At 47.0% G+C, this 18384-nt stretch overlaps 1 protein-coding gene across 1 annotated transcript; it reads right to left on the bottom strand.

Moving 5' to 3' along the window:
* Positions 1-4239: 4239 nt before the first annotated feature.
* LOC135810135 (uncharacterized) lies at positions 4240-16056 on the bottom strand. The gene is made up of 13 exons (XM_065323601.1): positions 15532-16056; positions 12953-13252; positions 12448-12617; positions 11809-11983; positions 10467-11416; positions 9790-9985; positions 9198-9314; positions 8725-9014; positions 8217-8413; positions 7083-7123; positions 6829-6925; positions 5866-5977; positions 4240-4842 (listed from the first exon to the last, which is right to left on the bottom strand). The coding sequence occupies exons 1-13, from the start codon at positions 15647-15649 to the stop codon at positions 4672-4674; spliced, it is 2934 nt and encodes a 977-aa protein (XP_065179673.1). The 5' UTR covers positions 15650-16056; the 3' UTR covers positions 4240-4671.
* Between the last annotated feature and the right edge of the window lie 2328 nt (positions 16057-18384).

Genomic DNA, 18384 nt, shown 5'->3' with positions numbered 1-18384 from the left:
ACAGAATGGGAAAACGCAGGCCGTGTCCTCCAACGGAGCAACTCTGACACATGTAACACGGAAAGAACGACGGTCTGTAACACACCGGTCGCGTACCGACTGTGCCGAGTGTGCGTATTGCTACACGAACATGTTCTAGAACATACCGGTAGCTGCTGCGAGACTACATTGTAGTCGATACGATACTGAGTGAGTGCATGATGGTAGGACAACTGACCGCGCAAATAAAACTGTAAAACCACTATTGGCAGTATTGCCAGCGCTGGTGTGAAGACCACTGCGACAGTAGACCCTGGTAGACTGATGTCACCACGTCACATAGGCAATACGTCGTATGCGGTGTGTGGCAAACACAGCTTCACACGCACGCCGTGTCGAAGAGCACAGAACGAGTTACTTGACATCACGTGCGCTCCCCCTACCTGTGGCGCGTTTCCTTGGTATACCAACCCACAACGGATAACATACAGAACAGAGAGTTACTTCAGAAGAAGAGTAAGCAAATGACAGTCAGTTACGTAACAATTCGACCTAAGAGTAAGAAGCCATAGCGGATCCACCGTCAAAGACTAGATTTCCTGACTCCACATTTGGCATTCGCATCTTGGAAATAGAAACAGCCCCGGGAGTGCTATTCCCTGATAATAGGGCTATTTCCATTTCCAAGTTAAGCATTATCGTCAGGTCTATACATGCCGGTGGAGGTTCACATATGAAACATGGTGCAAACACTAATACAAAGCTGTAAGAACCTTACACAAAGTTACACCATGAAATACTCGCAACATACAGGGTGACAAAATAATGCCGTTTGAGCACATGCAATGGCTGATATTCTAACCCCTAGGGAAAGGCACGAAAAATGTCCGCAGCCAACTCTGTCCACAACTCCTACACATGCCCTGGCAAGGCAAAGTCGCTTTACACAAATATTTTTCAACCAAACACGAACTCCTCCTACTGATGTTCCTTATCTCCTACACCGCGGCTCGTGCGCGTCACAGTGAGTGACAAGAGAGAAAGGGCATGCGCATGAGATGGCAGCCTACCCACGCATGCATGACCAAGAGCTAGAGTAGAGGCCCAGTAGAGACTGTCCCATTCATCCCAGCCAATAGACCGATCCCCTTATTATACTGGGTTCGAGCACGGGGGCAACCTCTCTCGCGATCGAGCTAGTTTTTGAACGTGACAGCATCTTTGACAGTGTGTTTTCAAATTTGTTTTGGAATGTCTTCTGATTAGTTCAAGTGGTTTGCTGGTGCTGAACCTCCTGCTGGTAGGAGCAGAGTCTCCGAGAGAGATATGGACTGTGATGCAGCTGCAGGATTTTTTGAAGGCGCGGGAGGGAGAGATCTCGGGCCACAAACAGGAGTTACTCTAGAGGTGAGTTTTTTGTTGTTCAAATCGCGAATCGTGTTTTGAGATTTATTGTTGTGCCTGGGCTTCAAGTACGCTACACCGTATTCCTTTCTCCTTGAGATCGGTGCTGAAGACTATACTAGTAACCTTTTCTGGTCTGCCTTTTCCTCTCCAGAGCCATCTTCTAGGAAGGTAACCGTGGTGCTGCCAAGTCACGATCGCGATCTGCAGCCCTGAAGTTGAAAAATCGATTTTCCAACGGTCTGCGGGTTGGACATCAGCTACTAAAGTACTTCTGATTTGTCTGTAGTGACAACAGCAGCCATCCTTGGACACCTTGCAAAGACAGGAAAAGCCACTGGTGGAAGCGACTGCTATGAGGTGACGATATCAGTGGCGATCGCTGTTTTGTCAAGTCGAAGGGCTAGCCCACCCAGAGGGAGCATTCAAAAAAAAATGATGAGCAGTATGTGGTATTTGTTGAGCGTGAAGAGCTAGAGGAGGACAGTGCTAACACATCATGTGTGACATGGAAGGAGTGCATGGTGCTTGAAGAACAGTGTGCTGTGTGCAGGCTGGTGGTGATGGCGGTCTTTGTCAGCATGTATTCGTGCTGCTTCTTGTGCTGGAACACTTCTCGCCCAGGAAGGCAGATTGCGTGCTCCCTGGCCCTCAGTCGGCAATGGGGCATTTGTTCCAGGAACATTACCGCAGAGCCAGTGACGAGTCGGACCTTTGAAAAGTCAAAGCTTGCCGTTGATCGGAAGCGTAGCGCAGTGGACTGCTCCCTCGTCGAAGCACGAGGGCCAAAGCTTGCCGCTGTCTGCAGCAAAGTATGTGTGCGGTTCTTTCAAACCTATGAATATACCCCCCCCCCCTCTTAGGGAGACTGCGCATGTTCAGAGTGAACTATTTTCTAGTATATTTAATGTGAGACGGGCTGCCTATGCCCAAGATGAAGATTCAGTTTTATTTTCCGTTTCTATACCTTCCTAATAAAATGACAGAGCTTTCAGCCATACTCCACTTTACTACATCCTCAACCCGTCACCACAATGCGCTCTTGGCCGAACTAATGCACGAAGCATAAACACACCAGCACAGCAAGGACACTTCCATTGACAGATACTGTTTATGCCTCTAGACAGCTGTTTCGTTCCTTCGAGCTCATCGTTAGAGGAGGATACTAATGATGATATAAGATAATAATATAGTTTATGGTCCGATATTGATGATTGGAGATCTAAGAAAGCAATGACAGTGATTGCGAAATGTATAATATTATCATGATTATATGCCAGTCTGGTAATGCGTTGTACTGGTGGACAGTATTGAAATCATCACTGCATTCAATGCAAATAATGGTATACCTTTAGTTTCAGCATTGAAAAAAAGAGTAAGAGGACTTGGTTGATTTGGTTGCATCTAAGACTGGCTACCGGGTGTTGTAACCAGCAATGTTACCATGGGAGAAAATAAGAGCACAAGGATCTGTTGGGTCTTGCCGTGCCGGTGCTTACCCTAAGTGCATGGCAAAATAGAACAGTTTCATCCACAATGCAGAATGTCTTGCGGTACATGGCATTGATGACTGAACATCTGGCCAGCTCGCCCAGATGGGGATGATGCCCAAACGGAGGAACAAGAAATCTCTCTAGCTCAGCTAGTTATATACCATGAAACGGATGATTTACTTGTGCCAAATATGAATGCGAGCTTCTGTTCCATTCGGCCCAGGCGTAGACACATCAATGCCAATAGCAGCTGATCCTCCATTACATGCTCATTGGCGATTTACGGCTCTCCAACTGTATCTGCCGTCCCTCAGCTTCCGTCTTCGCAGATCTGGCGCGGCGCAGTACATTTTCTGGGCTAGGCTCAAGGAAGCCCCACAGAGCGGTCCAAACACCTGAAGGCAAACCAGTCAGAAACTGGAGCGGCTCAGAGTCTTCCTTTATGTTATCGTACGTAAGCAGCTGTATTCGGCTTTCTTCACCCCAGTCCTCACATCGTCCAACTGCTCCTCGAGACTCAGTACACAAGCTCTACTTGCTGCCATCTACTGATGCAGATGCTGCACTTCCATTACAGGACCAAACTGCACTAAGCCAGGCTCCTTTCCAACTCAAAGTGCCGTTGCCTCTCAGCAAAATACTAGTTTGCGAGCATGGGGAGCTCGTGATGCAGATGCTGCACTTCCATTATAGGACCGAACTGCACTAGGCTCAGCAAATACTGTTTAGCGAGCCTGGGGAGCAGGGCGTCCAGACTCCACTATCTTGCGAAAAGCAAACCTGGTAGGACAGCTGTTTGGTTTCCTGGACTCATCCTGCCCTAGTAGAGCTGGGCAAAACGATTTCCATGTCGGGATCGAAATGGTCGCTGCAACTCGAATCATGATTCAGAGTGACCCTAAAACTACGTCCTTCCTCACGGGGAATAGCCTGGATCCGCTTGTTCCAGGCCGCTCTGGCTCCACACGAGGAAAAGAGTGAAATGACTTGTTTGCTTCGTCCTCCTGCTCTGACAGTGAGGAACGCAACAATGATCCTGAGAAGGCATCCTGAAGTCGTAAAAAGGAAGACGTCTGAACAAAAACAAACAGCTCAAATCAAAAGTCCTTGTGACATTTTTGTAGACAGGCTTGCACTGCATGTAGATTTCACGTGCTCTGCACTTCGCATGCAAGAAGTCACGCACAGCCGAGGTGAGTTGGGTCGCGTGTGTGAAGTCGGATGCCCACGCGACTGCGGAGTTGCCCCCTTGCTCGAACCCAGACAATAATAAGGGGATCGGTCTATACCAGCTGCTACTACGGCTATCAGCCTCAAGCAACACGAGAGCAATGACCTCACCATCAAACTACTACTTCCAAAATAGTGCAGAGAGCAAGGCTCAAGGAACAGAATCATCTTGCAAACTTGGTCTCAATTGAAATCAGCCTCAGAAAAGAATAAAGAAATTGACATACATGCTTGATTTCTGAATAATATATTTTGTTCTCAAGATAGCAGTGCATATCTCAACAGTAGTGCAGCAGTGTTGGGTAGAATTGATATATCTATGTGGCCAGTGGATTGTGGCACCATTATCTTGGTGAAGGACAGCCGGTCTGAATCAAGCCATGCCATACTTGGCATGGAGGTGTTTCAACGGAATTATGCCATATATAATAGCTCAACGAGGGACTCGCCTTGCGGCTTTTGAGATATAACAGAAAATAGTCGTTGATGCACAAAAGTCAGCACATTCACAACAAGAGTAACTAAGCTACAGAGCTTGGTCTGCTGCAATCAAGAAATTCTCTACCTAGGCTGATGCGTCGGCAGAGGATGTGAACTGCGACGACTCGTCAAAGTTCAAACTCACTGGCAAGAAATCGGCCAGACTGAGCTTTCTAGGGTGTTCTTCCTGTTCCTCTTCGACTTCAGTCTCTCTTGTCTGTAGAGCAGTTTGATCCAGACTCAGGTACTCCACACCCTAGAAACAAAAGAATAATGACACGAAACAAGTCACAGATAAGACGAGGAGAGAAAGCCATCTATTCGTGTATTCAATCCACATCCCATAGCCTGCAATGGCCAATCAAGGGGGGGGGGGGCAACCACACCTGAGAAGCAAAAAGAAATAGACAGGAGTGGAGAAGAATAGATTATCAGAAAAGTAATACAAACTCCTTCCAGCTGGTTTCCTGCATTGACACTTTACAGAAGCTGTTACTTCCTCAATCCTGTTTCACACCGTGATAGTTCTCACAAAATAGAACCTGACATGGCCCCATTTAGCATCGGTGTGATCTGCACTTTCGAAAACTGCTTCTCCAAACATTACATGACAGGCTCTTGTCTCATCACCATATTTTCAGCTCAATGGCTTCATTCCTCATCCCTTATCTACTGCTGGGGTGGGGGAGTGGTACAGCCCACTATAGATCCATTTGTTTCATTTTTCAATTGCCGAACGCTGGCAGACATTTCCTTTTAAGACCACCAATGAAGTGTTTTGTATGCCAATCATATGCACTGATGCTAGTGAGAAAATTAATGGCATTTTGGTACCTATTTATGCACTCGCACTGGACATATGATGTGAAATTGCCGCCAACCAAAGATAGGAGCAATTTCTTGGAAAGTCAGTGTTGAATGCCGTGAAAAGGCAGCAAAGCAAAGAGCTCTGAATCATGCTGCATTCCCTGTGTTATCTGTAGTGCATGATTGATCAAATGTACCATATCGCGGCAGGAGATGGAGGATTGCCCAGCGCCTGAAACTTGCAGTCACAGCAGAAGCAGCCTGTAATCTACTGTGTGTGTCTGCACATAGCGCTCAACTCTGGCTAGGGGTATATACATAGCGCTCAACCTGGCTAGGGGTATATAAGACCAGCTCAAACAATCTTGGCCAGTTCAGCTAGAGCAGCTCAAATATATTATACTTGAGCTGCTCAAGCTGAACTGGCACCTGATTGTTGATCTTGGTAAGTGTGCTACGAAGTAAGTCTTACCCTTGCTGTTCTCGCCACATTCTGAAGCTCATTGTCAAGTGTGTCCACAAGCTCACTGAAGCCAGGCCGCTTCTCCGGTTCAACCTGCCAGCAGGTCTCCATCACCGAATATCTAAAGAGTGAGAGAGAGAGAGAGTGAGTGAGTGAGTGAGTGAGTGAGTGAGAAAGAGAGAGAGAGAGAGAGAGAGAGAGAGAGAGATAGAGAGAGAGAGTGAGTGAGAGAGAGAGAGAGAGTGAGAGTGAGAGAGAGAGAGAGAGTGTGAGAGAGAGAGAGAGAGTGAGAGTGAGAGAGAGAGAGAGTGTGTGTGTGTGAGAGAGAGAGAGAGAGAGAGTGAGAGTGAGAGAGAGAGAGTGTGTGTGTGAGAGAGAGAGAGAGAGAGAGAGAGAGAGAGAGAGAGAGAGAGAGAGAGAGAGAGAGAGAGAGAGAGAGAGAGAGAGAGAGAGAGAGAAGAGAGAGAGAGAGAGAGAGAGAGAGAGAGAGTGAGTGAGTGAGAGAGAGAGAGACATTGTAATAATGTACACAGTTCTTGTATGTACTTGTGTAAACGAATTCGGGATCCCGGCAGATGTCTGGAGTGAAGAGCTCACAGCATTGACCCTCCAGAGAAGGTCATTGTCTAGTGGATTTCAGTCACGCAGTCTTGGAGAGGAAACCGCCACTACTTCAATGATGTACAATCCAGCCATCTTCACTTGTGGCTTTCCAATTACATACATTTTTGGTGGCTCTTAAGGGAATAAATGGAACTAGACTTTAGATTTTTTTAAAGCAAAACAATTTCCAGAGCTCATCGAGTCTTGCCATGTATTTGTTGGTTTGTTTTAGACATCACACCACCCCCTGATCAAACAGCAGTAGATACTTCACCATAGAAAAGCCGTTCACTTGGAAATCATTCTGACACGTGTATTTTCTGAATCCCTGCGGGGCCTCATTTATAATCACAAATATAGGCCACTTACAAATTTGGCGGACAATCGCCAGGCTCTTCCATGCGATGGCCAGCGGATATGGAAGCCAGCAAGTCTTTGGTTGCTATCGTCGGGTATGGCGTACAGCCTGGGGGAACATTGGAAAACCCACAACAAGAATTCATTATCATACATGCCCTCGCAGGTACAACATGTAGTGCAAGCCATTAGCAGCTGTGAACTAGAATAGATCCATCTGATGAAACATCTGTCTCTGGGATTTGATGAAGTAAAAATGAACTCACCCAGTGTGGCAATCTCCCACAGAACAACACCGAATGACCACCTGTCAGAACACAAACAGAAAAAGCATAGTAACACCCTCAAGGAATGCTTGCTTTCCGGGGGTGACAACTCGAACTGCTCGGTATGAAATTCCTGTATGTGTGTGTCTGTGTGTGTGTGGACAACAGGCTATGTGGGGGTCCACTACAAGTAATGAGCTTAATGTCAACTCCACTGGTGTCCTTTGCTGATGCCGCTTTGAGATGTCGACTCACAGAATACTTCTCACACGGTACTGACATGGCATTCATCCGAAATGGACGTCTAACTGTGGAGATCTGAACTCGGATCAGCTGCAGGCAGCATTGAGTAAACATAAGTCTTGCAGCATCTTACTGCCATGCCAGAGGGAATATTCACTGAACAACTGAGTCAACAGCAATGCCTATGCAATGGCCATGGTAATATGACAAGACTAAGGCCATAGAGGCAAACAAGCCGCCAGTCACCAGGACGGTATCGGATAACACGGAAATGTCACTCGCATGACATCTGCATGATAACATGGCATGTTAATTCATGTCATATGCTCAAGCTATCCGGGCCAGTTGACCTCTCTATGCCAGGTAACTGTCAGGAGACATTTGATTTCCCTTTTTAAATCCCTCCAACTGAGATGATCATTTTTAACTGTTCTATTTTTATCTGCAAACCGAATACGGGAAGTGAAGGAAGGGGATCATTTTCTCGTGATGATCACTAACTACAAGTTGTACTTATGGCAGGAGTGAGAAATGACATTATTGGAAAAGTGACAGGGAACAAGAAAAAAAGAGAGGAGAGGTGGGGTGTAAATCAAACATCATTCGAGGAGAGTAAGTACACTTAAAAAGAATTCTTGGTCTAATAAGAAGCGGGGGGGGGGGGGGGGGGGGTTCAAATGCGCCACCATTGTGCACTTGAAATAGGCGACAAAAGCAGGCTTTAACATGCATATCAAGAACAGCAGTTTTTTGCTTCCAAGAAAGTACATCTGTGTATAAAGCTGCCTTCATGCGTGCTTCTTATGCAATTTCTGAACAAAGCAGACGGTGGCTACTGAAAGAGGGGAGCAGTTATTCTAGAACTCAGTGTCAGATGCTACGGCTACTTACACGTCGCTTCTTGTAGTGTACGAGCCATTCTGCAGTGCCTCTATGGCATGCCACTTGACTGGAATGTGCTTGTTGTGAGAGCGCTGGTAGATGCCCTCGGTGTCGCCCACTGACCGAGAGTGACCGAAGTCGCAGATCTTCAGCGTGTAATCAGTCGTGACGAGGATGTTGCGCGATGCCAGGTCACGGTGAATGAACTATGCACGAAGAAAAAAACACATAATACGTTCTGAGTACTACTAGAATAGTTTGTGGGACTAACAAAGACTACACTTCACTCATTCCCTACTTGTATGGCTATACACTCTCATTGCACACATGCCTTCTTACCTACACAATTAGGGGATTAAAATAATAATAGATCCACCCTTTTTGAAAATGTCCAAGTACTGACTTTCCACATGTACAGATCTATCCAGATGGATTTCACAACAGCAGACTTCATTTGTGTAATTTACGCTGTGATGTCCTGGCTATGGGGAATGCAAGAAATAATTTGTTCACTTACATTGCGTGACGCTAGAAACTCCATTCCCCTGGCAATCTGCCGTCCAAAGCCAAAGACGTTCACAGGCCGCAGCAGATCTTCCGCTTTTGGCAGCGAGCTAAAGGACGTGTAGCGATGGTAGTTCTGTGAGTGAGTCGTTGCTTTAGCACTGCTCCCGTAGCCGTCATCACTGGTGATGCTGTCCAGTCTCCTGAGCTGCTGCTTCACTCGATCCGATGCGCCGCGTCGCTTGCGCAGCAAACTGAGGAGATTGCCACGTGATGCGTACTCCAGAATGATGATTGGCGTGCCTGAAACAAAAGAAGGGTCCGGTGAATACATAATGATGTGTGCAGATGGAACGGTGAAGTGCACCCGCCATGATATCTTTGCATGTGCTCACACAGTGATTTGCCAGGGTCTGTTAGGGGCTACATGTACCTACTAGTTATGTTGAGAAAAACACAGCGTGAGTGGAATAGATAGAGTCTTACTTTCTGTGAAGACAACGCCAAGCATGCTCATGACGTTGGGATGCGGTTTACGGCCGAGTTCCTTCAGGGCGGTGATCTCCATGGACATCTCAAGGTTCGTAGAGAACTGCGATTCATCTGTGATGCAAATCACCAAATGCACGCAACCTCAACTCAGATAACTTAGTGCCAGCTTCAAAGCTCTAATCACACAGGCAAGGCTGGATAATGAGTGCTATAATCTACTGACTAATGAGCAGGGAGTGGGGCTTTCTTGCAGGTGTGCCGACTCGAAGGTTCAATGGACTTCTCGTGTACTCTGGATGGCATCTGTGAGTCAGTCAAGTGTTGAGTGCAATCGGCGGGAAAAGGACGAGCTCATGTGTTGAGAGTAACCAACCTTCTACTGACTAATGTGCCTAGAAAAACATACCCTTGCACAAAATTAATACTTTACTCAAAGTCACCAAGATTGAACAATATTGGTAGCAGATGGGTATTGCAAAGCTACCCAGATTGAACAATATTGGTAGCAGATGGGTATTGCATTGGAAAGCCGGCTAAACAGTTAGGTATGTACACTGATTTGTCTCTCTGGACTTACAAAACTTACCTCTTGACCACTTCAGTGCCACCTCAGTGCGTAGTTCGCCTTGCTCGAGGTTGTTTACGACTCCGCGGTGCACCACACCAAACGCCCCTCTGCCAATCTCCTCTGCTATTCGAACATCATTGATGTCCACAGCAAAGTCGCCCACATCAGCGACAGTGACAAGTTGACGGTGATCCTTCCTTACTGACACTGACACCTGAAAACCGAAAAGAACATCAATCAAAGCAGAAATTTCTTACATTGACCAGCTGCAACTTGAAGATAGCTACCCAGGGATGATCACAAGAACTTTTTTTGTTGCATGCCAGCATATATCCATGTCGTATTTCTTGAAGTGGGTTCTGCTGGACAGGAATAATGCATACGTACTACTTCCAGTGTACACACACACACACACACACACACACACACACACACACACACATACACACACACACAAATACACACACACACACACAAATACACACACACACACACACATACACACACACACACACACATACACACACACATACACACACACACACACACACACACACATACACACACAGATATAATATTCTATGGTTGAAAGCCAGGTAAGGGCACAATTATATTGAATATTGGCCAGTGCATTAAGGCTGGTACGTACCTAAGCATATCTACTGGACGTGGGAGTTCACATACACTCAACTCACCTTCTGAGCGCCATGTTTGGGTGTGTTTGGTGAGCTGGGACAGCTGAGATAGGACTGACCATGGGGGGTAATGGTAATGTGGCAATCACAGCCATCGCTGGACGAGACCGACGGTGATATTCGCGGATAGTCCGTCTCCATCTCCGTGGTAGCTCTGTCATCGCTTGGCAGCTTCTGCTCGGCGTCCTGCTTTTTGTTGCGCATCTGCATCTGCTTGGATTTGTGCATGCTGAAGAGGGTGAGGAAGGCCATAAGGGTAACGGCTATAGTGATACTCAAGCCAACGACCAAGCCTACACTGACAGCTGCCTGAGGTGTGGCCTCTGACCGTTCATCATCGTCGATGCTTACTCGATCACTGACAGACACGACAACCACTGCTAGTATGCTCGGTGTTGGTTCGATCTCCTTTGTTGTTCCCCTGATGTTCACGACTGGCGTGCTCGAGTTAGCGGCAGTCGATGCCTTGCCTGTGGATGGTACGCCTGTGTATGCCGTGTTGGGTGTAACAAAAGTACTCGGAGTAGATGAGGTGATTGGTTTACAAGGCAGCCTTGTCATGCTGCGGGGCTCAGGGCTTGGGAACTTCCTGATCAGCTTCTTTTCCAGAGAGGCATTGAGCGCAGCCCAGGGATTCACCATCACTATCCGATATCTATAGCTAGAGTTGGAGTAGGACTCGTTGCCATGGACAGTCAATCTCAACCTGGCTGGGCATCCACGCAGTGCAGACTCATTCCAAGAGAGGTCAATTGACTTTCCCAGCAGAGAAACGGTCCGAGAATCGTGATTCCTCATGTAGCGAGTGCAGTCCTTCCGGTTGCCGCGATGAACGCAAACCCTGTACCTGGCCCGCGGCTCTCCCAGTGTCTCAGCCTCGATGATAGTGTTGACTGCAGCCTGCGAGTGTGATTCGTTGCGCGTGCCCAAGATCTGCAACTCTGGTTGTCCTATAGCATAGAGAAAGAAAGTGGAACATCCACACCAAAGAGACGATGGTTCAGAGATCCAATATTTCCAAATTGGAACCGTTTGTTCGAATTAACACTGCTCGCGTCAGAGCCGCTCACCGCCTGCCCTTAATTAGACTGAAACATCGTCAGCCATGTCTATGCCAATAATGCATACATGACAAAGCCATCCAATACCAGTGCGAGGCATCACGAAAGTAACCTCTCAAAGCCAATCACTAGGCTGTTAGCTGTTAGTTATACACAAGGTAAATCCGTATCTACTTGCAACAAGTGCTGAATAGTATCTCGACTGCTCCCCCTCACTCCACGTTCTGATATTTGATGGAGTATCAAAATCATCATAAAGAGCCTTGTGACCCCTAACTTACGTCCTGTCCGCATGGTCAGGGTGAAGTTTGCCGTGCCGAGAAAGTTGGTAACTCGGCAGATAAACATCCGACCATCTGATACTTGCGACATCTTCACAGAGCTCAACACTTGAGCAGTTGTGCTTACACTGATGACCACTGCGTTCCCACTGGAATTCACCAATAGAAGTTCAACCTGGGCAAAGACGTTGAAGAACAAAATGTACATGAAGATTCATGGCCACAGCACTGGAAATACCAGGTGTTGATATTTGCTTCCGCACAGCTACAGGCAAAGACGTAAGAGGTGAAAGTTGGGAGAGATGGGGAAAGAGATTGATAGAGAGACGGATGGATGGATGGATGGATGGAGAGAGAGAGAGAGAGACAATGAGAAAGAAGGAAGGTGTGTGAGAGAGACTGAGACAGAGGATGTATGAGAGAGAGAGAGAGAGAGAGAGAGAGAGAGAGAGAGAGAGATAGAGAGAGAGAGAGAGAGAGAGAGAGAGAGAGAGAGAGAGAGAGAGCAGGAGAGAGAGGCAGGGATAGGGAAAGAGATAAATGGAAAACATAAGGGAGAGCACAAAAATTGGGCATAAGAAGTTCTGAACAGTCTCTTACATTGAGCATGTCATCTCCGACTCTGAGAACATCACTCACCTTTCTAGCTCGTGGGACAGCTCCATGAGCTGAGCAGGCTATGTCCACTGTATCATTTTCACTGACTCCCATTGCTTGTGCAACGTAGCCGATGGTGGTGTTATCTTCACCTGGTTTGAACAGTAATGACCGATTGCTGCTGCTGAAATCTACAGATTCCGCAACCTCGCCTGCAAAAGAGGGAAATGGCATAAATGTAATACCAGCTGGTAAAGTTGGGCGCACGTACACACCTGCCATGCATGAAGGTAACTTATCCAGGGTTATTCACTAGGATTTCCATTGTCATTGATCCATCCCTGGAAACTTGAACCGGACATTCAAAACCTAACATTAAAGCTCCACTAACGAGATCGAAAAAGGTAGAAACAGCTAGCTGAGCAGAGATGGAGTAACATCAAAAAGGTAAAGCAACTTCCTATCCGCTTCTTCAACTGTGAAGACAGGCGTGCAATTCGTGCCCACTCAGAAAGCAGGTGGAACTGCTAAGAAATCAGAACCTTACCATATCCTTCGATTGTGAAGTTTGCAGCAGCAGCGCTGTACCAGTCGCTAGCCTCGCCAATACACTGGTATGTACCCAGGTCCTCGCGTGATACCTCGTCAAAGATATACCGCCGTGTAAACTCCGGCCAGCCTTTGGTGGCCGGGTTATCGATATGGCACTCCTTGTAGCGGTTCTGTTCAAAATGCCGCAGCCTGCAGGTGACGTATTGTATGTGAGTCGGCACACACTTCACGACAAGACGCTCACCAAAAGGCACTCGATTTACTAGCCTGGGAGAGCCCCTCTCCCAACCAGGAGCTGTGAACAAGATAAGAAAATTCACAGCAAACACACCCTAATCAAAGCAAGCTTAAAATTAAGTTGTGTTTTGAACTTTCGATGCAAGCAGAGAGAGGTACGGGTATGCGAATTTCTTTTTCCATGTGGCCACATATTAAAAACCTCTGTATTATTGTTAGGTACCTCCTCCCGTACATTATCTTATCTACAACCTTTCCCAAGCTGGCCTGCATGCACCCCGCATAAACTCGTACTCACCTTTTGTTCAATAAGAACTACTATACTCTATATGACTACTAGTTGCGCCTTTGTCAATCAGATTTTCATCATAATTATGATCATGGTTATCATGATAATAATATTATAGATCATCAGGACTGGTCAAAAATGGTACTGCTCCTATTGTATGCGCACAGCCATTATGTAGTTTAAAGCCATGGGTCGGGTTGTAATTGACAACATGAAATCAGACTAAGGAATGAAACTAGCTTGAGGCTGTTTACAATCGACATTTTTAGGTTTAAATAAAAATAGCGCAAAGGTGATGCAAGCAAGAGTAGGTGGATAAACGAGAACAAACACGGAACAAGGCCGGGTAAAGTGGTGATTCCCAAGCACATACAAACATAACACATCTCAGTTAGTCACAGTCATGCATTAGTAAGTGTGAAGAGGTGTGATCAGCGTGATGTGCATTGTGCAGTTCGACACGAAAAGATGGCAACTGAACCAAACTAATGTCAGTAATGATGTCTGAATGTCTTATGTAAGCACAAACAGGACATACTCATGCTTAGCCTGTTAGGTAAAACATTCACACTTAGTGACTGTTCAGTTCATTTGTCAGCTCTTGTCATCATAATGCATAGCTGCTGGTTTCGGTTTGTTTCTATGTGCGTGAGAATCATCACTTTACCCCTTGTTTTGGGGATTTTCTTCTTCCTTATCTACCTACTGCCGCTTATATCATACTTATGCTGTCTAATTAAAGAGCATTGTGCTGTCTAATTTCTTCTTCTGCCTGTATCCACCCGAGGAGAAGGCAATTGACATGCTATTGGAAACTTCAACATGTCGATTGTAAAACAGAATAAGCTGGTTTCATTCCTTGGTCTGATTTCATGTTTTCAATTACAACCCTGCCCATGGCAAAAGTTTGATTGCTGGTTTCTTCTTCTGCCTGTAGCCACCAAAGAGGAGACTGTGATTGTACCAGTGGACACTTTGGATAACTGGCACACTCTTTGTATGTTCTAGTCACTAAAGGCAAGCGGTTCTAAAGTTTACTGGCCATGCCTGATAGTATTCTTCAACGAACACTTTCCCCAGCTCAAAAGGAACTCGTCATTTCAAACTCGGAGCAGCAGCAAATTTCTATCTCTTGCTCTTGCTGTGCAATTTCTCTGATTGGCATTATCATTGCACATGTGAAACAATCTGCAGAGAATCTCAACCATACTACTGATGATAACAAGGTAGTGTTGATAAAGAGGTCGCATGTTCATCTCCATCCCGGCCGTGAAGGCACTCATGGCGGACCGCCACCAGCAGAAATAATCCAGCCACAAATAGATGACCTAACCTTGACTGGGTGAAGCCGAAGGGCGCCCCTTATTGAGTATTATACGTACTGGTACTAGTTAGTTCCGAAAAGCCCCATGGGCCACACCTATGCACCCTGTGTGTCTTGCCACAAGTTCTGTATTGCCCGTGAGAAGTTGCCAGCTGACTGGAAACCCTATTGCTGGCGTGGCATGGCCGTTACTTCACAACAGTATATTGTTGGTACTGGATTGCTTTATGATCTGCATGTATATCAAAACTGACCGTCCATGCATACCTGTTATGTGGCTGTTGCTAGTGTGTAATCAGCTCTGCACATTGTGCGGCATCCAGAAACATGCAGCAACACAGTGGGCCATTGCCTGCAGATGTAACCGTAATGACAGAATGAACTTGTCTCACTGTGCGTCTGACCCAGTCATCTATCAAGTTTATACTATAGACTTCTACTAATGCATCTCCCATTCATCCACCAACGTCCACCACCATTGTGGAGACTGGGAGAGCAGGTGATCGAGAACACTGCAAAGTAACGGGGGCACCCAGGCTCGGGGAGCGATTGCTGAACACGCCAAACTACAAGAAATCACAGCATCAGTTCAGTCGGAGCTGCGACTCCTAGAATAAATGGACACGTGTGATTGTGCTAGTACAAACCCATAGACGATGTGCAATTACCTATATTCTATAGCAGAGTCAGTGACAATGAGTTTTGAAGAGCACAGACCACTCACCGGAGGTCAGTTCCGTCGACAACGCACTGCCACAAAGCTCTAAAAGGAAGCTGACCAGACAAGATATGCCTAGAAGCCGATGCAGCACTCCACGTTGACGGCGTCCGCAGCTACACATTCTTGCGCGTCTCTTCCAACCAAGCAACCAAGCTCCGTCGGTATTGCCCTAACAGCTGAATCGCAGGTCTGATGCACGCACGAACCTTTCATTTGTGCGCCTGAAGCAACACTTTGGTCGCCTCAATGGACTAGAAACGAACTAGATTCGTAGATACTCGGTCCTCGCATCAACGTGGAATTTATCGTCGTCCGACACGACGATTTCGTATCTCTTTCAATCTAGGGCACGGCAGAGGGTGTTGGACATGACCGCGCCGACGACCAAGCCTATTCAACTGCGCTTGACGTCCTGTTTCCTAGCTACGGCTTTGGTTCAACATACGCGCACTTTGCGTTTATCCAAAGCACAATGGATGCTGCTGATCACAATGTGAACGGCCGCGCTGGTAGATCGCAACGTAGACTCTATCAGTCTATGCAACAGGTCAGAGGGTTACTCTCGAACTACAGCTTCTACTGCAGTGACACTATGATAATGCATTCAATGTCACGTTCTGAATAGCACAATCCATTGGCCTGCATAGACTCAGTAGGGTGCGGAATAATTGCGGAAAATCAGACCCAGACATGCCCGGCTTGGCAGGGTTGGGGATTCACACACGAGCTCGGAATTTGCACATGTCAACAACTCCTTTCTTATCACGCGAAGTCGATCTATTCTTGGCTAGTGAAATGTCCCAGTTGACAGACCGTCCAAGGCAGAGTTCGCCTTCATTGCTCCTTTCCATTTCCCACTCAGCCCCTACAAGCAGTCCCCTGCGAATTTGTCATGGTAACTCTCCAGTTGATCCCTGAGGCCAGGCCCGTCAATCATGGTCAATCCGAGACTTGCATTGTTTTGGCGGCCATTTTTGAAGAGCGATCACACAGTCACTGAGTCAGGGCAACAGGTAGATCTACCATCACCAGTATCATCTCGCTATAGCATGTGCGTGAGAATACATCACCTGCTTATGCATGTCAGTAAGTCATTACCTGTGATCATACAGTCATGTCTCCTGAGACAGTGAGAGGTGTGCTTGACTGCCAAGACAAAGGCATGCTTTAACTTAATGTGGAGACACCTGCCTAGGCTCTGGCTAGCTACATGTATGCAGTACGTGACATTATGCTTGCAGATCAGAAATTTATTGCACTTTACAATATGCATACACGTGCTGTAGCCAGGGAGTCGTCAAAATACCGGTGCTTGACGACTCCCTGGCTGTAGCCATCTAATCATGTTGGTCAGTGTCACTCATAGTCATAGTCTACCACACTCAGTCTACACAGGCTTCACTCTCTGCATGTGTACTACTCTTACCGTAGGTACCACCCAGCAGCCCGATGATGCTTTGGAAATGGAACCACCTCTTGGATTCCCCTGGCCCTGTGTCGCCTGGCCATAGCTGTATGCCTTGCAAACCGACACAGTGACTGTAAAAAATCTTCGTGACTGATGCTGCTACCGCAGGTTTGTGTTGATGACCCTGAGCCTGGGCCACCGGGGATAGCCGGTGTGCAGGCATCTGTCATTTTGACTTGGCCCCTGTCAATTCGTGCGCCAAACACTTGGACCCGTGATCACAGAGCCCAGCGATCAGGCGATGAGGGTGGTCGCTCATCCTGCGCAAGGGCCGCACAGATACCCAAGATGTCCAAATTGACCAATAGGAGATCGTTCAGAGTTGAAAACCGTGCGTCCAAAAAAACGTATCATCAAAGTTACACGAAATGCGTTGATGGCAGCAGTACACATGGTACAATGAGTGGCCATTACTATGCCTTTTACCGGTAGGTAAAACGGTCAAGTAACACGTGTGGAGAGAAAGGTGTTGGCATACTGGTGACCTCTGCGGCTACTCGATGCATCACAGTTTCCTCATAAACTTTGCCGCGTGCTCATCCGTGAAAACATGATTGTAATTGTACACCCTGCACCCGCGTAGTCTGCCTCATCTCAGTGCAGTGGTCTACTCAAGTAGACGTCTAGACATGGCAGAATCACAGCAGCTACATACACGTTATGCACTGGGTAGATCTACACATCCCGCACAACAGTCAATACATGACATTCGTGATAATGCAGTGACGTAGGAACATTGAACCAAACACTGAGCGCCCAAAACCATTAAAACGGCCAGTCCAAACATGGTGCAGGGGCGTGAAGAGCTGCGCGAGGCGAGACGCCATTGGTCCACTGAGCTGGTCGCAGTTATACTGTAAACCATTGATCTCAAGACAGCACTTCAGTAGTGGATCTGAACAATACAAATTGATACGTAAGCACCTGGTGCCGTCGTCAGAAGCCACCAATGGCCAACAACTTTTAAACAAGTTCCGTACCAGAACATGCCCAAATTCAGTTCGAACTTAGCTACGTATATCTTGAGGTGGTTCGTCGTGGGAGGGTGAGATCGATGAAGTAAAAGCTACTAAGCGTAGTCACTCTGGAAGCAGACGATCTAGTATTGTTCTACCCTGGGCGATACGGTCTGTGCAGCTGCCGCATCGGTGTCCCTCAACACACCTACCTCCCGCCAATATTGCCGCCATTGGAATACTCAGGAGTCAGGATTGACGTTGATCGATTCCAGGGATATCCAGGACAGTAGTTTTCCCAGTAGTGGATTCTGTTAGTCTTCAGTCATGATAATTATATGTTCATGTGAACGATCACTTCGGCCCTCGCCTAGGGTGTCAGTCTATTTAGTCTCTGGCCAACGTACATTCTGGCCAACGTACATTCTGGCC

Source organism: Sycon ciliatum, chromosome 2 (genome assembly GCF_964019385.1).
Source record: "Sycon ciliatum chromosome 2, ocSycCili1.1, whole genome shotgun sequence".
NCBI lineage: Eukaryota > Metazoa > Porifera > Calcarea > Leucosolenida > Sycettidae > Sycon > Sycon ciliatum.
The sequence above is the reverse complement of the archived record's forward strand: the minus strand, read 5'-3'. Positions and strand labels throughout refer to the sequence as shown.